At 33.3% G+C, this 27,411-nt stretch overlaps 1 protein-coding gene across 2 annotated transcripts in view; it reads right to left on the reverse strand.

The window, feature by feature from the left end:
* The window catches only part of LOC107155721 (band 4.1-like protein 5), an 83,835-nt gene that overhangs the window by 25,167 nt on the left and 31,257 nt on the right, over positions 1-27,411 (reverse strand). The window contains exons 8-17 of one of the 2 annotated variants that reach the window (XM_015501692.2): positions 24,851-24,971; positions 24,642-24,729; positions 23,280-23,368; positions 20,713-20,782; positions 15,491-15,660; positions 13,938-14,044; positions 12,061-12,088; positions 7,329-7,371; positions 6,818-6,933; positions 1,869-2,876 (exon numbers count right to left, since the gene is read on the reverse strand). In XM_015501692.2, coding sequence (XP_015357178.1) covers positions 2,696-2,876; positions 6,818-6,933; positions 7,329-7,371; positions 12,061-12,088; positions 13,938-14,044; positions 15,491-15,660; positions 20,713-20,782; positions 23,280-23,368; positions 24,642-24,729; positions 24,851-24,971 — 1,013 coding nt within the window. In that variant the 3' untranslated portion in view covers positions 1,869-2,695. Of the gene's footprint in view, positions 1-1,868; positions 2,877-6,817; positions 6,934-7,328; positions 7,372-12,060; positions 12,089-13,937; positions 14,045-15,490; positions 15,661-20,712; positions 20,783-23,279; positions 23,369-24,641; positions 24,730-24,850; positions 24,972-27,411 lie in introns of those variants that run through there. The other variant, XM_048810412.1, reaches the window with a different exon arrangement.

Genomic DNA, 27,411 nt, shown 5'->3' on the forward strand with positions numbered 1-27,411 from the left:
GCCCCCCCTTTGCTTCTTTTAAGAGACTTCTTCTGTTTTGTATCTTGACATAGTTATGAGATACCTTTCATAACCTGGACAATTGCAACAATAAAGATTCAGGCAAGAGTTATAAAAAAATAAATTTAGGAGAAGCCAACACTTTAAACACTCATAAAAAAAGGATGTTTTGAATTTAAATGATTTTATAGTATTAACATAATTGTAAAAGAGCTGCTTTTCAAAAGATATATATAGGGGCTGTGGTTGTAGCTCAGTGTTAGAGTGCTTGCCTAGCATGAGAAAGGCACTGGGTTCAATCCTCAGCACTGCATATAAATAAGTAATTAGGGACAGGGTTGTGGCTCAGTGGTACAGCACTTGCCTAGCATGCGTGAGGCACTGGGTTTGATCCCCTGCACCACATAAAAATAAACAAATAAAATAAAGGCATTGTGTCCATCTACAACTTAAAACAATTTAAATATAATATATATATACGTACACACACACACACACACACACACGAGACAAATAATTTAAATAATTCCTGTTTTTCTCTGTAAATTCAGTTAGGAGTGAATCTATGATTACCATATCAACTGTTTTACCAGATAAAGAAATAATGATCTTAAGCATTTTTTCATGTTAAAGTGTGAGGGTCACTAACTTTGCTTTCTCTCTAAAAGTCTCCCTATCCATAAATGAACACAGATGAAACATGGCCAACCGAACTCAAGACTGTCAGAATTACATTAAATAAAACTTAATTTCAAACCTTCCAAACTTGTGAAGATTCTGTTAAGATACATATAAAGTAATTATATTAGCATTTGACCTTAGATTTCAAGATTAAAGTCAAGATGAACAAAGTCAAGCCTTGGGACTTTCTAAAGACCAGGAAAGTTTTGTTACTCATGATGCCTCTTTGATTTCTATTACGAATATGATTAAAGATGCTGGTATTTCTATATCTATGCAATCTTTCCTTGAATGGCACAAATCAGAGCCACTGTGCTCCAAATTTTAAGGAAAAAAATTACCAAGAAAACATTTAGGAATTAATTATAAACTAGTGCTGTCTGAAGTCTTAAAAACTATGAAAGTGATACATTAGTGGCCATTTTTTAAAAAATATTTTTTAGTTGTAGTTGACCCAATACCTTTATTTATTTATTGATATGCAGTGCTGAGGATCAAACCCAGGGCCTCACACGAGCCAGTTGAGCGCTTTACCGCTGAGCCACAATCCCAGCCCCACATTAGTGGCCATTTTTAAGAACAGTAAAGGACAGGCCAAGAGGTCAAGAGCTGGGATATTTAAAATATGCATCCATTTATATTGAGAAGGATGCATAAAGAATACTTTTGAGTATCCATCCCCTTATATATGATAGTGGTAAAGTCAGGCTGAAACCTGCCTACAATTTTCATTCATAAATATTATTTAGTCCTGTTTAATTACATCTTCCATTGACAAGTTGTATTATATTCACAACTAACAGTCCAATATTAAATCCCTCTGAAGTCTCTATTGTCTAGCAGAGAGAGGATTTGTGTGTTAAAACAAAACTCTTGGAAGTAAGCAGAATGAGTTATAGGGACTAGGCTGTTTATAATAAAGCATTATACCTTGAAGCATTATGAATTCTCAATATAAAGTACCCTCAAATTTTTATTTACACAATTTAAAAGTTAGGAAATATTTATAAAATTTGAAAAAAAATTGTAAAAGAAATGTTTCCCTCCTAATCACTTCTCATTCCATCAGAAATGTACTTTTTCCAGCTAATTTGCCTCTATGCACTCAATCAGAAATCTTGAATAATCACATCCCAAAGTTCAAAAATGGATCAGAAGTAGTAATACATATCCAATCCATCCAAAAACACTGTTTTGACTTTAGAATTTTATTTTAAAGGTTGTACAAGGTCAGATTCTGAAACTGTTGCAAACCTGTCAGGCAAAGGAGATGAAAAAGAAAAGTGAAAAGACAGAAGTATATTTTTCATTTTGTACAACCATTTAATAGTAATGAAACTATTCATTTAAACATGGTTTTTAACTGTTCAAAGTCACCATCTGGATTTATCTGTGAATCCACTATTTATATGATTTCTAGACCTGTGATAACTTGAAATATTTGTGTTTATTGAAAGGTAAAACTGCATTAATAATTTTATTAATTAAAATTTTAAGCATGTAAATAAAATTAAGGCATGGGACATTTTTGAAAGCAAAATAGTATATGAGAACATTATATAAATATCATGAAAGGCTTATACATAATGACTGAACATGCTTCCTTCTGGGTGTGCTTTTAGTGTGTCTGATTCTTTAAATCTCAATTTATTTGGACATTATGTGGTGAGGTGACAACTGGCAGTCTGTCACAAACACGAACATAAACCTTCTCCTGACAGATACTTTGAATGATGTATTAACATGCTAAAATCATAAAAACCCCTTCCAAAGTCACAGTGATATACGTTCTTTTCAACACGACAATGTATGTCATTATCATTGATGGCATACAGCTTCTTCAGATCCTCTTCCCTTCCACAGAAGAATTCAATCACAAATAGCACTATACAACTAGTGACTCAGTATAAAATAAATTCTTCCAAATATGCCCAATGTGATCAATCCTTTATAAACACCAGGAAATGTATACTCTTGGATGACAAAGAGTCCCAATGCCTAAGAGGCTTAACACTCATATCTCGGTCATGGCTGCATAACCAGGAAAATGAACATCATGATGGGCTCCTGCATTCTTCACATTGTGCTCATGAACAAAGTCAGTGTAGTTTCTATGGGCGTTCTGGGGTGGGGGCAAAGGCCTTGTGTTCCACTGGTTTCCACCACGTTGACAGCAGTCACTGGCCGCAGACAGCCTGGATGGTTGGGGAGTTGGAGGGGAGCACAGTTAGTCAATAGGAATAGGAGAAAATGGATGTGTTAAGAGGTAATGAAAGAGAAAGGCAATGTGAACAGCATGCACCACTGCTATGAGTTATTACCAACATCTACTCCATGCAATGATAACATTCAAGAATAACAAAGGGGAAATCAACAAAGTTACACGGTAAGAGAAAGCGTCAATATGGAAGTATGTACAAGTAATGATAATCAGCTAAGTGAATTAATTAGAGAAGAAAATTCACAGCAAGACACCCTGTATCTGTGCCTGATGTTATGAAAATCAAATGCAGAAATGTTGTTTGGGATTCTAAAGAGGAGAAAAAATATTCATAATCTACTTAATTGAAATATTTGAAAGAAGAATTTTACATAAAAACAAAGGCATATATGAAATAGGGCAATTATTGAAAATTATTCCCCAAATTATATGATTTCACAAAATTAAAATTTGGGAAACAAAATTTCAGAAACAGAATTAAAGAAAAATCTGCCCTCAAGAGTTCACATGATTTTTACATCAATGTTCCCTAATAATAGAGAACTGCTGATCCTTCTAACTGTAGAAAAAGTTCACAGGACAACAGGATCTCAAAATGAAAATCAACAGGTACAGATAACGTGTAAGATTGTAAGTCTCCAAAACAGCATTTTTTCAAAAAACAAACATTTAATAAGCTTATTAGATGTCTTTTATCACAGTGCTATAGAACTAGAAGAGTGAAACATGCATACACGTAATTCCCAGTTAAAAGTGCTAAAAGTGAGTCCTCTGATAGAAAACATTTGCAAAGATTCAGCAAACCAAAATTGCGGGATATGGCAAAAAGGGCAACACATATTTCAAATAACTGCAAAAGAAAAAAAAAGTATCCCGAATCTGAGCTATCTAAAAAATAGATTGTAAAATGTAGTGTTATCTTTATAACTCAACCAAAACACTAATCTTTAATCTTTTTTTGCTTTAGGGAAACTAAAAAGGATGTGAAAGACTCACAATAAAATCATCTTCCTTCCTTCAACCAAAATAATCTGTTTATCAGATCTAATCCACAAAATTCAAAAACTCAACTTAGGGTCTCTAAAAATTAAGAAAATTAAATGAAATTTATTCCAGATTTTCTAAAAAGTATTGCTTTGTTTTTGTTGTTTGCAAATGATTTATGTATTTAAATTGCATGGACTGTTCCTCAAAATTTGACATACTATTTGATAAATTCTTTTTTTTTTTGAGAATTTTTAATATTTATTTTCTAGTTATCGGCGGACACACACCTTTGTTTGTATGTGGTGCTGAGGATCGAACCTGGGCCGCACGCATGCCAGGCGAGCGCGCTACCGCTTGAGCCACATCCCCAGCCCTATTTGATAAATTCTAAGTTACTGATATATCAAAGCTTTGGCCCAATTAATGGGTCATTTAAAATATATCAGCAAGAAAAAGCTGAATTCATAGCTGGGCGTGGTGGTGCATACCTATACTCCCAGCTGCTGTGGAGGCTGATACAGGAGGTCTGTGAGTTCAAAGTCAGCCTCATCAATTTAGAAAGGACCTAAACAACTCAGTAAGACCCCGTCTCTAAACAAAATACAAAAAAGGCCCGGGATGTTGCTCAGTGATTGAGTGCCCCTGGGTTCAATTTCCTATACCAAAGAGAAAAGAAAAAGCTGAAGATAAGAAAAGGAAATAGATTAAGTTGGCTAAAAGTTATCTGCCAAAAATAAGGTGCTCATGAGCCTAGCGTGGTGGTGTATGCCCATAATCCCTGAGACTTTGGAGGCTGAAGCAGGAGGAATTTAAATTCAAGGCCAGCCTTGGTAACTTAATGAGTCTCAAAATAAAAAGGGTTAGGGATGGTGCTGGGGTTCAGTGGTAGAGTGCTTGCCTCAAGTGTGTGAGGCACTTGGTTCCATCCTCAGCACCCACATAAAAATAAATAAATTAAATAAAGATATGGTGTCCATATAAAACTAAAATATATGTATATAAAAGGGGGGAGGCTGGGGTTTTGGATCAGGGGTAGAGCACTCGCCTAGTGTGTGTGAGGCCCTGGGTTCGATCCTCAGCACCACATAAAAATAAATAAATAAAAGCAAAGGTATTGTGTCCAATTAAAAAAAAAATATTAAAAAAAGGGGGGTTGGGAATGTATCTCAGTGGTGGAGTGTCTCTGGGTTCAAACCTCAATACCAAAAAACAACAAAAACTAATATGCTCCATTATTCTGCCCAACTTTTCAAACCCATGGAGAATTTCCAAGTTTTATTAATACTTTCTAAAGGAGGACTCTTTTATTCTTTTAGAATAGATTAAATTGGTTAAAAATAGGCAGAAACAAAGAATGAAATGCAGCATGCATTTTAAATTAAGGTTGGAGAATCTATTAGCTCTAAGACATATCTTTATGAGCTCTATATTCAGTCCCATGCACTGCTGACACACAGAGGCTCAATGGGTATTAATGATCACTACTTTACTTCATTTCAGCAAAGGAATCTCAGTACAAGCAGATTAAGGAAGGAAGCCACGAATCTCAAAATTTTTCATTTTTCTGGAAACTCACACAAAATCAATACTCTTTCTAAGGGCTACATCAAAGGAACGGGCAGTGCCTAACAAATCAAACAAATTTAAATGTGTACCCATTAAAATGGAAAACTATTGATTCTGTGTTACACAGGTTACAAAGTAACCAGATTCTCCTTCCATATTAATACAGAAGGTAAGCACTTATTAAGATGGTTCTTTCACAGCTGAAGTCTCAATACTATTTTCCTTGCCAACAGGACTTAATGGTAAATAACAGTAAGAAAGTATAAAGAAATTAATGAAACTTTTCTTAATGGCTTAAAAAAAAAACTAAAATTCAACATTTACAGGCTTCCTTCTTTACTTTTAAGTATGTGCCTACTTGCACACAAATTACCTCTACCATATTCCCAAGTTAAAAGAAAATTTTTATAAAAATGAAAAATTCTTTCAATCTTAATTGCAAAGTTATTTGGAACTAAAGTAAAAATATGCCCAACCATCAAGAGGAAAGTATCCTGCAGTTAGTGAAGCCAAAATGACCGTAAACGGGAAAATTAAATAGCAAAGACAGAAAATAATCACCAAACACTGTTGACCCACCACCATGAAGGAAGAACTGCTTGCACAGAAAGCGGACCAAAACCTTGAGATCACCACAGAAACTCATTAGATTTCAGGTACTAAGAAAACTAAGAGCAAAAGAGAAAAATCCTATGAATTATCAAAGTTCAACTATTAAACACAAAACGTGAATAGATGATACAACCAACATGACCACTCAATCAAATAATTCCCAAAGTGACCCGCCTTCCCAAGCCCCATATATTTATCCAGCTAAAGAGTAAACCCAACTGATAAACTCCAACAAACCACAAAGTATCCATATTTGTGTACTTAATATTAATCTGGAAATGTAAATGAACAAAATATCCTTACTTTTGACAGATTCCTTCTCATTTCCAAAAAATGAAATACTAATGTTTTATTTTATTACACTTTAAATCATATTTCTCTTTGGCTTTCTATTCAGTTTTTAATGAAGAAAACATATCCTAAGTAGAAATAGCATGTTGTATGGAATAACAAATATTTTCTTTATGGATTTGGGAAAGGTTTCTACTGACTAGCAAGAAGTCTTTCAACAGAAAACCACCCATCATTCCCAGATCATGCTAATCAAAACAAAGACAGCCATCTTATGTTCTTGAGACAACTGCTCCCTTCTTTACCCATATACCTATTTTCCCCATTCCTATGATTGCTCAATATGATACTTTTTTTCAGCACACAAATATGAATAATTTGCTTTCAGTCATACTCATAAACCTTAAAATTGAGAATACAATTAAACAAACAACAATTTTGATTAAGGATTTAACAAACCATTTCTTGTCATGCTGATCTGTTCCAGAATTCTTTGGAAGATTTTCTATCTCCACCAGCACGGGACCAGAGGATGTGGAAGGAATCACAGACGCAGTAGATCTTAGACCCCAAGTCTTTGGACAAAAATTATAAAAATAATTTATTTTTTCGCATCAATAAATAGAATACTAAAACAGAATACTATATATAGAGTGCAAATAAATGCAATATAAGCAAATGGTTGGATATTATATACGACCTTAGAGATAATAATTTAACTGAATGCTAATATTTTATTTATTCTCTAGGACTTATAGCGACAAAATGTTTTATAGGTCATCTGTTTTATTTACAATATCTTAAGAGCAAAATAACAGGGGGATAGACATTACTGAGCTACTTAAGAGACAAGGACAAGAAAATGCACAAAACTTGCACACGGTTGTACACTATAAAAATCCAGTTAATAATACTATAATTTACTTTAAGTAAACTGTTCTAATATTTTAGAAACTTAATATTGTCTTACCTGTTGGGAATCATTACTCTGGGTAGAAACATTATTGTGAACACTGTAATGGGAGAAAAAAAATCTATTTAAGAAACTATACTTAAAATTCTAGGGCTTTATTTTCTAAGATTATACATATACATTAATGAAAGGAGAGCCTAAGACATCAATGTTCTGGTTCAAATAAAAAATTAAAAAAAAAAAATCAGGCTGGGGATATAGTTCAGTTGGTAGAGTGCTTGCCTTTAAAAAAATCTACTGCTGGTATCTAAAATTAAGAATGTCAGATGGCCAGAAAACATTTACAGGCAAACACTTGCTTTTCTATATAGGCTGCTCAATTGATCCTTCCATATATATTATAATTCAAATGTTTTTTAGACACATTTACTTACTATTAATCCTGTTTACTGATTAGACAAAGATGGCAAAACAAAGAGAATACCACAAATGACTCCTTACATTCAAAGCAACCAGCAAAAATAGCCATATAAGCTTATCTGTCACTTTTTTTGTATATTCATACCAGCTCAAGATTTTCCAGTAAACAACAGCTCAGCTTGTATAACTCTCAAGGCCTTAGTATAAACTTAACCTATTATAGCCCATTGTCCTATACATGACACCTATAAAAACTTAAATTAAGCAATTTTAAAGATATCCTATAAAACTGTTGTCCAATACATGGAACACAATGGGTTAAAGTCAAAAACTTCTGTGTATATACACCTTTTCAAATGATTTATAAATGTTCTAAAATTTTTAGTTTAGTCTGTACTCATTCCCTGCCCTCACAAAAAATATCTTTAAACCTCAACCAGTAATGACAAAATAAACAGAAACTACAGAAAAAACAAAACATTCAACATAAGGATGTGCTATTACCACAACATTAAAAAAAAAAGTCGCTGACTTCAGACATTCTAACAATTAGTATCTGGGAAGAATTCAATAAAAAACACATTCAAAGTTATAAAAAGGACATTCCTTGAAAGTGAGAAAATAATCTACATATTTAATGAGACCAATGTGTTCCAGGAAAATAATAATCATATCCACTGTAAAATTACACCTTCAACAATAAGAAAACTTCATGTATCCAAAAGGGATTTAAAGGCAAATTAAATTCTAGTGTCAGGTTGGCATAAATTCCTCCATAGCAATACAAGAAATTTACCTAACCAAGACATCATTTTAATAATGGAAAATATGCAAATCTCAAATGGGGGAAAAAAAAAATCACATGAAAAGAAGCATTCAAAACACCTTCTTAGGGGGTGAGAGAAAATCCAAAATTGCCTAAATATAAAACCCAGCCAATTAAGAAGGAATTCAAGATAAAAGCTTGCTAAAAGACTAGGTAATGAGGAATGATAATTATACAAAATACATGTATGAAGATGTGAATTTGGTGTCAACATACCTTATATACAGAGATATGATAAATTGTGGTATAAAGGTGTATTAAGAATTGTATGCAAAAAAAATAAGAGAGCTCATGTATAATGGCATAATTTGGCGCGAACATACTTTATATACAAAAAATTATGCTGTAAATGGATAATTATGAATGTAACACACTCCACTATTGTCATGTATGGAATAAATAAAGAAAAAAAATGAGAAATGAACCTATTTATATCTTATTTTTTTAATAAACTACACTTTAATTACAAGTTGAATTACCAGAATTTGCATTACTGATATTTATGATCAAACCCAAAGTATTGGGGCTTGAGATGGGGCTTGGTAGTAAAAGGTTTGCCTAGTATGTACAAGGCCCCAAGTTAAATCCTAAGCAAAATACACACCAATAATAATCCTACTTCTAACATAGGCATACATGGTACCCTAATCAAATCAGAGTAATTAGCTTTTCTTTTTCTCAATTATTAACAACTATTTTATTCATTTATTTATATGTGGTGCTGAGAATCAAACCCAGTGCCTCAGACATGCTAGGCAAGTGCTCTGCCACTGAGCCACAAAGCCAGCCCAGCAATTAGCATTTGATTGTCCTAATTTCTTTACTTTAAAGTCATCCAGCTTCTCGCTTCTTTGTCTTCACAGATTATAAAATAGCTTAGTTTTTAAAAAAAATCTCTTAATAAAGCCTAATTCGTTTCTCCTCCCCCCATCTAATTTATTAGTCAAAAGTTTATTATTATTGTTTTTATTCATACTATTTGAAGTATTCAGTTTTATGAAATTTGTGCAAAATCAGCCCATTAGTCTACGTAATAGGTGATGGAATTTATGTTTTGCCATTAACACCATCTTAATAAAACATCTTGTTTTATTCAAAATGACTTGACTGAATTTTAAATACATATAGTATTTAATTTGTGTAATGGAACAAAGGATCTAATTTTTCTACATCATAAAATTATTCATTTTGTGTTTTAATATTGTTGAATAAAATTAAAACATTATTAAAAAGAAACTGTTTAGTGTAGATAACATTGCCAAGGCAATTGTATAAAGAATATAGTTACCAGGCATAAGTATAAACCATGTTGTTTACAGAACACATTATGCTAGTTTAAGTAATTCATGATCTCAAACATTAATGAAATCTTATCCAGTCTTCTTAGTAAAGAGTTAGACTCACTAGTCTGTGGTCCCTTTGTTCCTCTATGAAGTTTTCCTTTAACTGGGAATAACTTCAGTAAGCAATAAAGATGAATAACATGAGAAAATAGTACTTATAATAAGTGATGTTAACTGAATCATATCTTCCTATTTCTAAATAATATGGAATGTAGAAAGCACGACTTTCTCTTATTTATATAGGTTATTTTACTTTTAGGAACATTAAAGAATTACTTATTATACCTAGTCTTAGCTTCCCTTATTAAAGGATTACAAGGAGGGAGGGAATAGCAAAAGGGAAACAAAAGTACTAATAAACAAAATGTAAAATGTCCTTTAAAATGTCACCTCTTCTAAATATATTTAATATTAGTTAAGACACACAAATGAGTAGTTAGGAATAGTATAAGAAAAATGACCAATATCAGCCAATTTAGATAAAACTGCAGAGTACAAGGTGAAGAAATATTTTAGGTCAAATAGTTGTGCTCTTTCAAACGCTATTATTTTCCATGGTTCACTGGAGCAAAACTGTTCATGCAAACAGAACAGCAAGGGCAGGAGTGAAAGGGCATGCATGCAAGCGCAAGCTCACATCCTCTCAAGCACTGTGATGAGTGGTGCTAAACAACCTTCAAGAGTGTCGGGCCTCCCTCTTATTTATAGAACCCTACTGAAAAAAATAATAAGAGTATCATAATCACTCAAATATCCCATTTCCGTTGTTCCCAGGGCTAAAAACATCATTAATGAAGAAATAATATTTAGCAATAATTTAACATTTAAATTAATTTTAATTATAGAAAAGACTACAATTTTAATTATAGAAAAGATGCTCACTTCTTGTTGAAAAATGTATATTTCAGAACATCTTTTGGGGAAAATCTCTTATTTTGCAAATAAAAGCCTTAAGTTTTCTACATAATATGACTGCTTAAATACTAAGTTTACATTTCTACTAACTTCACTAGGTATTCTTTAATATTCTGTCCCAGTCTTCCTTTCAAGAGACTGTTCATTAAACAAACGTGTTTTAAAAAATGCAAAACACCTCTAATCTCTTTCCCCCTTTTTATTAAAAGCGCTATTTGTAAATAACTTTAAGGAAATAGAAGTGTATAGTCCAGAAAAGGCACAAATTCTGTTTTGTTTTCTTGTTACATAAATAAATTCTTACAATAGAATTCCCTGCTTCCTCCTGGCTCTATTCATTTATTTAGTTTCAACAGCCTAGCAGCTGAAGAAACACCATAAGAGTCCTTGCTGGAACAAGCAGAGTGCTTTTATAATGAATTGGTCATCACAGCCTGGTTTTAATAGCTTTCCAAGTGTAAAAAACTGAACATAAAAATTCAAGGTGAGACTGACCATGCTCAAGCACACAAAACCAATCAACTTCTTTTGGAGAAGTTCTAGTATAAATTCAAAAAGAACCTAGATTTGTGGATATGGTATCACTATGACTCTTTCAACGGGTATTCCAGAATTTTCAAGTAAATAATCAGTTTTGAAAAGCATTCTATGAGAATATAGACTATAATACACACTATTAAAATTAACAAAGTACAGATGATCTCTGATGAATGTAGACACATGGATCAAAAAATATTAGCAATCCAAATTTAGCAATGTAAAAGAAAGGATTATATAATCAAGTGGAATCCATTGTAAGAATAAAATTGCTTTATTTACAAATCAACCTTTGTTCTTTGAGCTCCTTGCATGTAAAAATAATCTATCTTTAAATCCTCAGTGACTTGCCAATAACAAATGTCATTTTCTCATTAAAAAAAGCATACCTACTCCCAGCTCTATTTCTTTAAACTTGTTTATTTTTCTTCATATCAATTTTATCTGGCATTATCTGTTTTATGTGTTCCCTACTCCTCCCCCCAATGCCTATGGACAACTCTGACACTTCAAAAAGTCTTCAACAAAAGCTTAATAACAGTGGGCTGGGTGGGGATGTGGCTCAAGTGGTAACACGCTTGCCTGGCATGGGCAGGGTGTAGGGTGCTGGGTTTGATCCTCAGCACCACATAAAAATAAAGATGTTGTGACCACCGAAAACTGGAAAAAAAAAAAAGCTTAATAACAGTAACAAACTAAATTACCAAAACATTATATATCAATTTCTAAGTAGTAAAACATTACTCACCTGAGTTCTTCAGATTTTGCTGTACTTGCTGTCAGAAGAAAAAAGAAAATATCTCATTAGTTCAATCTTACAAAGTAAATTGCTTCATATTCAAAATAGAACTTTGACTTGTAACATTTGACTTGTTAACAGTTTTCAAAACTTCATACAAAAAGTGTTCTGAAATTAATACTAGTAAAGTCACAGTGGCAATTACTTCTTTTTCTTTCTTTTTTTTTTTTTTTGGTACAGGGGATTGAACTCAGGGGACCTGACCACTGAGCCCCATCCCTAGCCTTATTTTGTATTTTATTTAGAGGCAAGGTCTCACTGAGTTGCTTAGTGCCTCACATTGCTGAGGCTGGCTTTGAACTCATCATTCTCCTGTCTCAGCCTCATAAGCCTATGGGATTACAGGAGTGCACCACTGTGCCTGGCAATTATTCCCATTTTTTAAATAAAGCAATAAGTATATATAACTTTTAAAAAAAATTTTTTAAAAATTCTGCAAGTCTCAGAGTAAGCTGATTTTGAACCTGAGAGAGGAAACCAAGAGGTTACTTGAGGATTTTAAATCAATGCCAACTGAAATGGTTTCATTTCTAGTCATATACTATTGATTTATAGTCACACCAACAATTATGGATATAAATCAGTTTTTTTTTTTTAAACATATTTATTTATTTATTTATTTTTTTAGTTATTGGCAGACACAACATCTTTGTTGGTATGTGGTGCTGAGGATCGAACCCGGGCCGCACGCATGCCAGACGAGCGTGCTACCACTTGAGCCACATCCCCAGCCCCTAAATCAGTTTTTTTTTTTTAATTAATATTGCCAGGAGATTCTTCAGAAAACTTGGAATGGGACCATTCCCAGTTATCCCACTCCTCAGTATATAGCCAAAGGACTTAACATCAGTATAGTTCAGTGACACAGCCACATCAATGTTTATAGCAACTCAATTCACAATAGGTAAGCCATGAAATCAACCAAGGTGCCCTTCAACAAATGAATGAATAAGTTATGGCATGCTAAATGAAATAAGCCAATCCCAAAAAACCAAAGGCCAAATGTTCTGATATGTGGATGCTCACACACAGTAAGGGGGGCCAAGGAAAAAGGATTCGACAAAGGGGAATGAAGGGAAGGGAGTGGGATGGGAACAGGAAAGACAGTAGAATAAATCAGATATAACTTTCTTATTAAGTATATATACAAATACACAACTAGTGAAACCCCACACCATGTACAACCACAAGAATGGGACCCTAATTAGAATAAGTTATACTTCATGTATGTGTAATACAACAAAATACACTCTGTCATGTATATCTAAAAAGAATAAATTTTTTTAAATTATTATTTTTTTAAATTAATACTCCCAAATATCACATCATGGCAGTGTCTGGGTCAATTAGTAAAGACCCTGACATTGGACATAATTAAAATTCAATCTGTATTTTAAAAAATTCAGAATTGAAAACAAAATACAAGTTTTATTTATCAGAGTAAACCATGCTTTTTCTTCTATAAGTGCAACTTAGCAAACAGCAAATAACATTTATGAATTTGGAAATATCTACAAATGATATATTAAAATTAAAAACTGTATTTAACAGAATTTTTAGTAAGATTATAATACAATATAAAATAACTTAAACTGAACACAATCTCAGAAATATCAGCTGAATTGGAATTAATATCAAGTTTAATCTCAGCTATAGGTATAGGCAATTTCCCCATGTAAGCTTATGAAACTTATTGCACTAAAAGAGTACTTCAGTGGGTTAGAATAGCCCTAAAAAGAGAGTCAGGGTTTTCCTCTCAAGTAAACAATACCAGAATATGACTTATTATCAAGAAAGAACAGTCCTTGAAACGGGTTGCACTTCACCTTTCATATGCAAAGTTCGTCGAGAATATCGTTTGCTAGGCCTTCTTTCAAAGGATGTCGATCTTCTTGCTTTACTGGTTTTTGTGGTCTGGTACTCAGTTTTCCCACTAAAATAAATAAGGCGCATCAACAAAAATAAGCATTTAAGGCCTACAATCTTAATAAATACGAGAAAGTCTACATTCAGATTCTCCTTAAAAGAAGTATCCTGATCATCATCCTGAAGGAACTACTACTATTAGTTTTGATTTCCCTCTTAACCACATCATCTTTCACTCTTTAGGCTTTTGAGAATATGTAACAGATTAATTACACTGTTTTTTTCTCCTCAAGCATAAATATTATCTAAAAACATAAAAAAACTACTTCAGAATGTCTATGCTCTTACAGAGTTTGGAATGTCTTCCTAGCCAAATACCTCAAAGTATATAATTAATAATATTTTCACTTACTTTTTGTAATTGTGATATACTTTTCAGAATTAATTTTCCAGAAACATTTTAAAAACTATTACCTGCTTCTTTGATTTGCACTTAAATTCTGTTAAGAAAATGCCTTCCCACTCTGTTACATAAATTCCCCATGTTTGACTACTGGTACTATCCATTCTTCCTTCAAATCATATTGATTCACATAGCATGTTAAAAACCAAAGAGGGGCTGAGGTTGTGGCTCAGTGGTAGAGCGCTCGCCTCGCACATGAGAGACCCTGAGTTCGATCCTCAGCACCACATAAAAATAAATAAACAAAATAAAGATATTGTGTCCATGTATAACTAAAAAGATATTAAAAAAAAAAAAGAAACTAATAATCTAATGTAATGTAAACCAAAAACATTTCTAACTCACGATAAACACAAAAGGGGTCTCTAAGAGTAATGTAATTTCAGGTTTACTTTTATTTTTTATTAGTTTTTTAATACATTTATTTTATTTATTTATTTATTTATGTTGTGCTGAGGGTTAAACCCAGGGCCTTGCCATGCTAGGCGAGCGCTTCACCACTAAGCCACAACCCCAGCCCCAGAATTTCAGGTTTATAGAGGACAGAAATACTATTCAAATTAATACCCCACTTCAGTGTGAAATCTTTTTTCAATATGGCATATAGCTGTTGAACAGAGAAATCTCAAAACAATTATTAAATCAATTTTAAGAGGGTTATTTATTATAATAAATAAAGGTCAAAAGGGATTATAAAATCCATAAGTTACTCTGATTTTCTATCTATTTAAGAAATCATAGCCAATAATACACTTTCTTTTTTATTCTAGCCAATGGAAAGATTTGGCAAACCACTGTATTTCTCCATGCCTTAGTTTCCACATTTGTTAAAGGACAGAGTTGGCCTAATATTCTGGGCTTGGATGAAAAAATGGACGATAGAGGGTTGGGATTGTGGCTCAGTAGTAGAGCGCCTGCCTAACACGTGTAAGGCACTGGGTTGGAGCCTAAGCACCACATAAAATAAAATTAAAGGTATTGTATTCATCTATTACTAAATTTTTTTTAAATGGATGATAGATGTTAGAGAAAACAGCAATTAAACCTGACCTATATCTAAAACGTGATCCTAGTCGAATAAACCCCGAGCGATGAGAACTTTTTTGGACAGGGCCTCGGAGGCGGAAGAAGGCATGATGCTCCACAGCACATTTCCATAAATGTTTGCAAGCTTTTGGATGATCCAGTCTAAAAACAAATGTATGTTCCTGCTCTTTGCCCTAGAAAGAAAGAATATAAAAAGAGGTGATTATTAAGCTGGACATGGTGGTACATACCTGAAATCCAAGCAATTCTGGAGGCTGAGGCAGGAGGATTTCAAGTTTAAAGCCAGTCTCAGCAACTTAGCAAGGCCCTAACAACTCAGCAAGGCTCTGTCTCAAAAATGAAACATAAAAAGGGCTGAGGACACAGCTCAATATTAATCATCTCTGGGATCAATCCCTAGTACAAAAAAAAAAAAAGGTGATCATCAGGTCAAATAGTCCTGTCTCCCATTTCTGTGACACAAATAACAATAACAGCAATACCAAAAAAGAAGCAATAAAGTATCTAGTTTATTCCCTGAAATTCACTTTTCTCTCTTTTGACAGTGCTGGGGACTGAACCAAGAGCCTCATATATGCCAGACAAGTATTCTATCATGAGCTACACCCCAGCCAGAAACTTATTATTTATAGCTATTACATACACACACACACACACACACACACACACAGTTAAAAATCAAACTATTTTCTAAGCTAGTATAAAATTATTCCTAGGAGGACTGGGGTTGTGGCTCAATGGTAGAGCGCTCGCCTAGCATGTGTGAGGCCCTGGGTTTGATCCTCAGCACCACATAAAAATAAATAAATAAAATCAAGGTATATTGGGCTGGGGATGTGGCTCAAGTGGTGGCGTGCTCGCCTGGCATGCGTGACGCCCGGGTTCGATCCTCAGCACCACAAACAAACAAAGATGTTGTGTCCGCCGATACTTGAAAAATAAATATTTAAAAAAAAAAAAAAAAAATCAAGGTATTTTGTCCAACTACAACTAAAAAATAAATATTTAAAAAAAATTATTTCTAGGAGTATCCCCTCCACTTACATACTCTCATTTGTCAGAGAAATAAAATTCACCTGTCATTCTTTGTGGTAATTATAAGGTAGGAGCTGGGTATAAAGCTGGGTGGTAGAGTGTTTGCCTGTCATGTGTGGGGCCCTAGATTTGATTCCAAGCATCACAAACAAAAACAATTTAAAGCACTATATATGATCTGGCAATGTGTCAATAGCCCTAAAAAGGCTCACATTTTTTGTCCTACTAACCACAGTCCCAGGAGTCAAATTATAATAGCTAACATTTACAGACTTTTTTTTAATGGATTTCACATGAATAAGGAATAATATCATTAGACTCATTTCATATAAGGAAATAGGAAAGGAAACTAGAATTTGAATCTAGTCAGTGTTGCTCCAGAAGCTATAGTTTTAACAATAAAGTAATGCTGTGTCTCTAGGAAAAAATGATTCTATAATTAAACACTGGCACAAATCCACAATGTCCAAAACTCTAAAGAAATGATCATGTAAATAATGGCAAAATTTTAAAACTATACAGAAAGATAAGGGATTAATGTAACATTATTTATTCATATTACAGAACACCATATATTAGTTAAAATGAATAAACTAAATCTACACAGCCAGAGTGTTTAAATAAAATAAGCAAGCTGCAAGTATATTTATGTTTATGTAAATTTTTCTTTTTTCATTTTCGGTACTGTGGATTAAAACCACAGGCACTCCACTCTCGAACTACATTCCCAGCCATTTTTGTTTTAAGACAGGGTCTTGCTAAGTTGTCCAGGCTGGCCTCAAACTTGCAATCCTCCTACCTCCACTTCCTGAATTACTGGGATTAAAGGCAATGTACCTCTGCACCCAGATATATCTTTACTTATCTATTTCTAAAAGAGATCTTAATCAAAATGCTATAATCCTAGATCCTGAGAAAAATGGGTATTATAATTTTTGTATTTTTCAATTTGCTTGAAATATTTTATAATTTAAACTGTTTTCTCATTTAAAACTATTTTTCAATGCCAATTTCTTTATCATCTTGTTATAGGAAAATATTAAAATATTCTTAAATTCTAAGACACAAAAATGCCAACCACAAAGGAAAATAAATTATGAGCTGTATTACATTGATAAGGTTCTGTTCACCCAAAAGATACTTTAAAAAGAAGGAAAAGAAAGTTAAAGAGAAGATATTTGTACGCTATACCTGACAAAGAATCCCTGAGTTCAATCCCCATTACCATGAAGAAAAATCTAAATCATCCAAAGCTGAAATCGACTTGCAATAACATACCCACCCACTTGAAGTTCATGTAAATTTCTCTACACAAAGTATTACCATTTAAAAAAATTCCAGGCATAAAAATATTAATGTACCAAAAATTCACTTACTATAACATGAAGTGCTTCCCATGTCAATTACTATTTCTCTTCACTAAATAGCATTTTAGTGCACAAAAATGAGAACACATGACCATATATCTATGCACACTTGCAAAGATTATGCACTCCTATCTTACAACTAATCAAACTGTTGCAATTGCTTCTCTACTTATTTCTCCCTCCCACTCCACTCAAATCTGGAGAATATAAAAATTTTTTCATTCATCCTGTTAAGTAAAAAATCTCACACTGTACCAGGAACATAAGCACTCATCACCTTTATTCATAGATGTATAACTTTACAGTCAAAACAGACTACCAAAATGTACCAAGTGAAAAGCAATACTTCCCATTAAGCACCAGCAATCAACACAACCATAACAGGCTTCTAACAAACCACTGCTTCTTTTATATTATTAATTTTTTTTTTAAAGAGAGAGAGAGAGAGAGAGAGAGAGTTTTTTAATATTTATTTTTTAGTTTTCGACGGACACAACATCTTTGTTTGTATGTGGTGCTGAGGATTGAACCCGGGCCGCACGCATGCCAGGCAAGCGCGCTACCGCTTGAGCCACATCCCCAGCACTTATTAATGTTGACCAGATGATAAACTCAAAGACTGTTTGCCAACATGGGTGTTTGTGCTCTTATTAGAGAGATGTGACCAGTGCAGTATCATTATTAAAAATTTGACAAAAAACCATACTCCAAGTTATATAGTAGTAACTTTAAGTAATTGCTACAGTCTTAACCATTTTTCCAGTTAACATATTTAGTTATGTAATAAGCACAGAAAATCATCTGTAAATTACTACCATGATACAGAATACCACCTGATCTTGGCTTTCTACTTATTAACATTTATGTTGAAATTTATGACGTTTTCATATTGCACCTTTGTGGGGAAAAATAGGAAAAGAAATGAACAGAAAATGCTGACCAAAAAAAGAAATATAAGTAAGTATGACCAAATATTAACTACTAAAAGATCAAGTTTAAAACAGTAATATTCCATTATCATAAGCGAAATTTTTTTAAAAAATTCAAGAATGGCAAAGTTTTGGTAAAACTCCCATTCTTGTACTTTCACCTACTTTACAATGGTACATCCAAAATATATTACTAATAATAATCAGGAGGAATAAACAAATCATAAATTATAAACATACTGGAAATGTGAATATATGTCTAAATATGATAAAAAATATAGGAAGCATTTGATTTTTAATATTTTTTAGTTGCCAATGGATCTCATTTATTTATTTATTTATTTATTTATTTATTTATATGTGGTGCTAAGGATCAAACCTAGGGCCTCACACATGCCAGGCAAACGCTCTACCACTGAGCCACAACTCTAGCCCCATAGGAAGCATTTTAAATGGAAGAAGTACAATTTACCTAGGAAAGGAGAGAAAAATCATAACAAAATCTTAAAATCTCTCCAACATTTAATTATAAAAATGTTCAAACATATACAAAAATTGAATACCCACAGAGATACCATGTACTGTCAACAACTATTAGCATTTTACACAGTGTGCTTACATCTGTATCTTTTCATATATCTTTAAAGCTTGTTAATTTACATATAATTTTAGATGTACAATTCTGTGAGTTTTGACAAATATACAGTTGTATAATCAACAGCAAAATAAAGCTATAGAATAGTTCCCTCAACCACCAAATATATCCCTCAGACTTCTGATCTTTGGTAGTCAACCCCCTTCTCAACCTTTAATCCCAAGTAATCAGTGACCTATTTTCTATTCCTACAAGCTTCATCTTCCCAGACTGTCATAAATAAAATCACATAGTATATAATCTTTTTAACTTTTTGCAGTACTGGAGATGAAACCCAGGGCCTTGTATGTGCTGGGCAAGCACTCTACAATTGAGCTATATTCTTTTATTTTGAGACAGGGTCTTTAATAAGTTGTCTAAGCTGGCCTGGTACTTAGACTATCCTGTCTCATCCTGTCTCATCCTCCTAAGCAGCTGAGATTATAGTATCCCCAACAGTACTTAATCTTTTTTTGAATCTGACTTCTTTTACTTGGCATAATGCATCTGAGATGCATCTATGTTTGAACTGATTAAGAATTACATTTTACTGATAAAATTTGGTAATCCTTAGTTCAAAAGGCTTTGAAGAATATTATTAGGTAGATCTTTTAATTTTTTTAATCAGATATGAAGGGGATATGGTTGCTTAAATTTATATTTTTGCATACCTCATTTATATTATACATGAAAAAACAAAGAACAAACTTTAATTATATTAATTATATTATCTTTAATCTTAATAGCAGAAATCCATATATATTTTAGATGTAGATGGACACAACACAATGCCTTTATTTTTATGTGGTGCTGAGAATCGAACCCGGGTCCAGCCTGTGCTAGGCAACCACTCTACCGCTGAGCCACAATCCCAGCCCAAATTTTTAAAATGGTATGACCTAAATCAGGAACTTCTTTATACAAAGTTTTTTCTATGACTGTGTAAAACAATGAAACATGTTGTGATTGGTATCCCCCCTTATAAAGATATGTTGCCAAGGTCATGCATCTAGAATCCTTGGAAGACTGAGACAAGAGGATCACAAGTTCAAAGCCAGCCTCAGCAATTTAGCAAGAGCCTTAGCAAGAACCCAAGCAAGATCCTGTCTCAAAAAAATAAGAACGGCTAGGTGTGTGGTTCAGTGGTAAAGCCCCCCGGGGTTCAATCCCTGGCAACAAAAAAAATAATAATAATAAAATAGAGACATTAATTACTATAACATAGTTATTGTTAAGCAGTTAATACAACAAAATTCCTACCTGATCATCATCTTCTACAACCACTAAGGTTATTTTATTCTTCTTAAAATCCATTCTGGTTATCTTGGGCCTAAAATATAAGACAAACAGCCAGATTAAAAAATGTTTTTATTTCAAGTGTATTTAATCATCTAACTCCTGAACTGAATACTAAAAGGGTAAATATAATCTATACTACCTATCAAAAAAAGTCTACTCTAAAAGAAAAAGGAAAATACATATTTTAAAAACAATACCTTTATCAAAATTGATGCTACATATACATAAGACATTAAAAATGTAAAGGAAAAAAAGAAAATGAAGAAATTTATGTATTTCACAGACCCCCAACTATGGTGTAAAAGATTCCCCAGGCACAGATAAAATTATTTCAGTGTTAAAGAAATATCACAGGAATTGGATACAGGAAATATCATAAAGCTTAAAATGTCATGTAGGAAAATATTATTGATCAGGGTCTTCAATTTTTGTCTTCTACAGCAATTTTGTAAACCAAAGTGCTTAAACAGGATATACATGTTTTTTAAAAGTTTTTTTTTTTAAAACCTCACTGTATGGTCCACTTTCTAACTCCATCTCTCCAACCTGTACCAGAAATCTAAACCACTTGCCACGTTTAACTCTGTATTTCTATGAATTGTGAATGTCAGAAAATTTGACTCTCACTCCCAAAGACTAATCTTTAAATTTTTACAACTTTATGAGGAAGCACAAAAGGTGGCCTCTTTTTCTCTCTGCCTTAGAGTATCCTCAGGCCACAAGGCATGTTTCAAAGCAAGCCGAATTCCAAAGAATTAACAACCAAGGACTGAAAAGATAAATGCTCCAGCTTCTTCATCCATCAAGGTAAGATTGTAAAAATGTTCCACTCAAATCTCAAGAAAATCCCTACAAGGAAGACCTGAATGTACATTTCAGTTTAAGTAGAGGGCTGTGAGCTAACTGTTCTGGCCTATTTTGTTTTTGGTCCTGGGAATTGATCCCAGATACTTGGCCACCAAACCACATCCCCAGACCTTGTTCTGGCCTAATGTAAAGAATTCAATAACATCAAAGAATCAAGAGGCTGGTGTTGTGGCTCAGCAGTAGAGCGCTTGCCTCCCACATGTGAGACCCTGGGTTCGAGCCTCAGCACCACATAAAAATAAGTGAAATTAAACAAGGAGAGAAATGAATTACAGTAGATGGGGTAGAGAGAGAAGATGGGAGGGGAGGGGAGGGGAGATAGTAGAGGATAGGAAAGGTAGCAGAATACAACAGTTACTAATAGGGCATTATGTAAAAATGTAGATGTGTAACCGACGTGATTCTGCAATCTGTATTTGGGGTAAAATTGGGAGTTCAAAACCCACCTGAATCAAATGTATGAAATATGATATGTCAAGAGCTTTGTAATGTTTTGAACAAGCAATAAAAAAAATAAATAAAAATTAAAAAAAAATAAGTGAAATAAAGGTTTTATGTCCAACTACAACTAAAACATAAATATTAAAAAAAAAAAAAAAGAATCAAATAACAGGGCTGGGGCTGTAGCTCAGTGGCAGAGTGCTTGCACTGGGTTTGATCCTTAGCACCACATAAAAATAAATAAAGGCATGCTGTTCATCTATAACTACAAAAAGTTTTTAAAAAATCAAATAACAGAGAGGCCAATACACATGAGCCACCTTTGACTCATGTCTATAACACCAGTACACTTCTAAGCATGGTACAAGTTGTGACATAATAATGTAAACACTATTTCCTGATTTTTAAGCTTTTAGAACACCAGATAAAACCTGAAAGACTAATGGTTATAAAATCCATAAAATCTATCCTTGATGTAAAAGTAAAATGTAAAGTATGGATGATAAAAGTGAGAACACAGAAAAATGAACCAAGTTTAAAAGAAGGGGTAAAAGTACTAACAGCTCCCCTCCCTCTTACATAAGAAAGGGTAAAGAGTATGTCTACAGAACAAAAAACAAACTAAAACCTTAAAAATAAAAATAGTAATATAGCAGCATAAAGGGAAGGAGTGCCCATGAAAAACATTAAATAAATACAAAAATATATAATATTAAAACATACTTTGACACACTTTGAAACTAATAGAGAATACAGCTAGAAAAAAGGGCTGGGGATGTAGCTCAGAGCACCCCAAACCCAATCCTCAGCACCATAAAAAAAAAAAAAAAAAAAAAAAAGAAGGTGATGAAAGAAGACAGTTGCTTTTCATTTACAAACTTTTCAGAACTACGTGATTTTCCAACTGTATTTCATGTATTCATTTGACATAAATGTTTTTATTAGCTGGGCATGGTGATGCATGCCTGTGTGATCCCAGAGACCTGAGAGGCTAAGGCAAGAAGATCCCATGACCAAGGCCAGCCTCGGCAATTTAGCAAAATCCGTAGTAACCTAATGAGACCCTGTCTCAAAATTTTAAAAAATCAAAAGGACTGAGGATATAGCTCAAGGGTCAAGTGTTCCGGGGTTCAATTCCCACTACAAAAAAAAAAAAATTTAAACAATTTTACTCATTAAAAACAAAACAGTACGTATCTGTGAACTGTAACTCTGCTTACCAAAAAAATAAGCCAATCTTGGTGTCTCCTTCAAAAACAAGGACTCCTGTTGGGGTCAGTCCCAAACTATAGTCATTCCCATCTCTAGCCTAATTTAACAAGAAAAAAATGCGTTAGTTCTATTTGCCTAAAACAGGTTTCACATTTTCATGTAACTGTTCAATTTTATTTTCATGCTGAATATATTAATTACATCCATACAGCTAATATTAATATGAAAGATGTTTTCAACAATTAGCATATCCAAATCCATTCTCTGGAAAATCCATGCATACATACAGTGTCTGAAATACTACACAGTAATCCCATTTATCCACAGGGGCTATGTTCTGAAGTTCCCAGAAGATTCCTAAAATCACGCATAGTACCTAGAGCTAGAATTGCTATGCTTTTTTCCAATACTTATATACTTATTATAAAGTTTCATTTATAAATTAAGCACAGTAAGAGGTTAACAATAATAGAACAATTTTAACAATATGCTGTAATAAAAGTTATATGGTCTCTTCTCTCAAACTGTATCTTATTAGTTGGGAAAATTTCTATGTAATATTTTTGGAACTTCGTTGACCATGGATAAATGAAACTGAAGAAAGCAAAAGCATGGGTAAGTGAAGGACTACCGCAGTTGTAAGGCATGTCTTCAATGAGAGTGAGTAGTTAAACTCCCAATATGAAGAAAGCTCTTTCCAGGGTCCTCCTATAATTCTACCTGCCACTTAAATGACAAATTTCGAAATGTTGCTAATTTACCTAGAAATAACACAAATCACTATTGTTTATATTTTATCAAAGACCTCTCAAGTTATATTTTCTTTCTTTTTTTATACTTTAAAAAATAATTTGTTTTATTTGTTTATTTTTAGTTGTAGATGGACATGATATCTTTATTTTTATGTGGTGCTGAGGATCCAGTGCCTCATATGTGTGAGGCAAGTGCTCTATCACTGAGCTATAGCACCAGCACCTCAACCTATATTTTCAACTTCACTTCCTTAATTATTTTAACAGAGCCTACTGAGTAATGAAATTAAGTGGCATAATATGAAGTAAAAAAAGAAAAAAAAAGTGGTTTAAAAATCTTAAAAAACAGCAATTTTTCCCAGCTAAAAATATTAAGAGCTTAGAAACACCTATATACTTCTTTTAAATTTTTTTCTTCTTTCTTATGAATTGTCCTATGCAATTCCAGTCATTCAATATTTAATCTCAACCTTGTTTTAAAATCGTACATCTATCTAAAAGTATCCTTTGCTAGCTAGCATATGTAAACTCTATGCTCTCGCCTATATACAAAATTCATAATCACCTTAAGTTCCAAAGGAACCAATTTTTTTAAAGGCACCACAACACAATGCTTACCTTGACCACATGCATGTCAACCCCATACATTTCTAGCCATTTGGCTTTATTCAGATAATTGGTTTCAGCTTGTGCTGGTGTCTGACCTCTAAAAATTAAAATATAACTTTTAAAATAATAATATAAAATGAATTCTCTATCAAAGAAGAAAACTGGTATGAAATAACTATTGTGGTGATGTTAAAAAAGTGTGATCAAATGTCAAGTACCTGTATTCTTTCCATTTCTCAAAAATAGCCAGTTCCATTTCTTCAGTCTGAATGGGCACAAACCTGAACTCAGAGACAAGTTCAGGACTGTGTTCAGCAAGATCATAGTCACCAAGTTCAGCTACAAACATAAGGTACACAAAATTACATCGTGTTAATACTAATTAAATTTCCTGCTGAATCCTTCTTCAAAATCTGTTTTATAAAAAATTGTTGGGGAGATTAGATTCTTTTACCAGTCTGTACACAAACATTTCCTCCCTCCCTCCCTCTCTTCTTCCTTTCTTCCTATTTCTTCTTTCTTTCTTTTTGGTACTAGGGATTGAACCCAGGGACACTTAACCACTGAGCTACATCCCTAGTCCTTTTTGAGTCAAGGTCTTGCTAGGTTGCTAAAGGTCTCACCTGAGGCTGGCCTCAAACTTGATATCCTCCTACCTTAGCCTCTGAATCACTGGAATTATAGGCGGACACCACCACACTCAGATTTTCTGTTGTTGGTGGTGGAGGGATACTGGGGATTAAACCAAGGGGTACTTTACCACTGAGCTATATCTCCAATCCTTTGAGACAGGATATCACCAAGTGGCTGAGGCTGGCCTCAGACTGACTCAACTCCTGACTCAACTTCCCAAGTCACCGGGATTACAGGCATATCTTTCTTTTCATTTATTCATAGTCTAATGCTTAGCTTTTTTTAAATTTATTTATTTATTCTACTAATGCTTAGCTTTGAAAGTTACTTTCTAGACTTACATAGAACAATCTTTTGACTTGATAATGAGTACATTAGCAATTCTCAAAAAAACATTTAGCTGGTATCTATAAAGAATCAAAGTAATGTCACAGAACACAATACCATGTAACACTGTAAGGTATAGTCCCTGTGTTCTTAGGATGTAAATATTAATCCTAAAGAAGTAACAGGTTGGGCATGGTGGCACATGCCTGTAATCCCAGCAGTCAGAAGGCTGAAGCAGGAGGATCTCGAGTTCAAAGACAGCCTCAGCAACAGTGAGGCACCAAGAAACTCAGTGAGACCCCGTCTCTAAATAAATACAAAAAAGGGCTGGGGATATGGCTCAGTGGCTGAGTGCCCTTGAGTTCAATCCCCAGTACCAGGGGAAAAAAAAACAAAGAAATAACTCAGAATTACTGAAAATAAAGTTGGGAGAGGGAGAAGAAAAAGAGCAGTGCATAAACATTTACATACTCATCTGTGCTTTTCTGAACTTGTTGGTTTGGAGAGAAAAGAAAAATACCATAGCAGAGTTTTCTATATTTTTGACATGTTCTTTTAAAAGAATATTTCACTTGTATTAGAAAGTTAAAATTTTGGGGGGGATAGTAGAGGATAGAAAAGGTAGCAGAATACAACAGTTACTAATATGGCATTATGTAAAAATGTGGATGTGTAACCGATGTGATTCTACAATCTGTATTTGGGGTAAAAATGGGAGTTCATAACCCACTTGAATCTAATGTATGAAATATGATATGTCAAGAGCTTTGTAATGTTTTGAACAACCAATAAAAAAATAAAATTTAAAAATTTAAAAAAAAAAGAACCTGACCAAAAAAAAAAGAAAGTTAAAATGTTTTTCATTCTACTAAGTCTAGTTGTGGAGATATATATATATATATATACACATGAGAAGTATCTCGACATATTAAATAACAATGGTAACCACTCATTTTCTATTGAGTTTGTATTCCACACAGGGCATGTATTTACTGATCACTACTGTGACTCAAGTTATGTGAAAATTAAAAAGGGGGGCTGGGATTGTGGCTCTGTGGTAGAGTGCTCGCCTAGCACTTGTGAGAGGCCCTGGATTCAATCCTCAGCACCACAAAAAAATAAATAAATAGATATTGTGTCCAGTTATAACTAAAAAATAAATCAAAAACTTTTAAAAAAATGTTTTCTTAAACCCTATTTTCAAGAAGCACGTACCATATTCCATGTGTATATGTCAAAATACACTGTCATGTGTATCTAAAAAAAAATTTAAAAAAGAAGCGTGTACTCTGGTTGTCATAAAACTTACAGAATGAGATACAAAAAGAATATATGAGGCAACAAATAGTGTAACATTCTGAAAATGACAGCTTTACAGTATATCAAAGCTTTTAGAATTAACAATCTTATATAGAAATAATGAAATATAAGTGTGCTTTCAATAAAATATTTGTGGGTGAGGGGTGTAGCTCAGTGTACTTGCCTAGCATGCATAAGGCCTTGGATTCCACCCCTAGTAGCACAAAAATAAATGGGCAACTAAACTTTTCTAATCATTAACACCAGCATTTCCAAGCCAGCATCTACCTGATACTATGTAGTTGAGAACACTAGTTTTAATTTGGAGATAGAATAGAATCGTAAAAAGAAGCAGGACAATAAAAATTTACATTAATGAAAAAATTGAAATGCAAAAATTTCATTACCAATCCCCAAATCAACTGGAAAATGTGCTTTCTTCAATAATGAATGCACAAATGGGCAAACATTAAGTTTACCATAGGACATAAAAAAAAATTAGTACTATTATCTACACAAT

This window comes from Marmota marmota, unplaced genomic scaffold (assembly GCF_001458135.2).
Source record: "Marmota marmota marmota unplaced genomic scaffold, marMar, whole genome shotgun sequence".
In the NCBI taxonomy this organism is placed as follows: domain Eukaryota; kingdom Metazoa; phylum Chordata; class Mammalia; order Rodentia; family Sciuridae; genus Marmota; species Marmota marmota.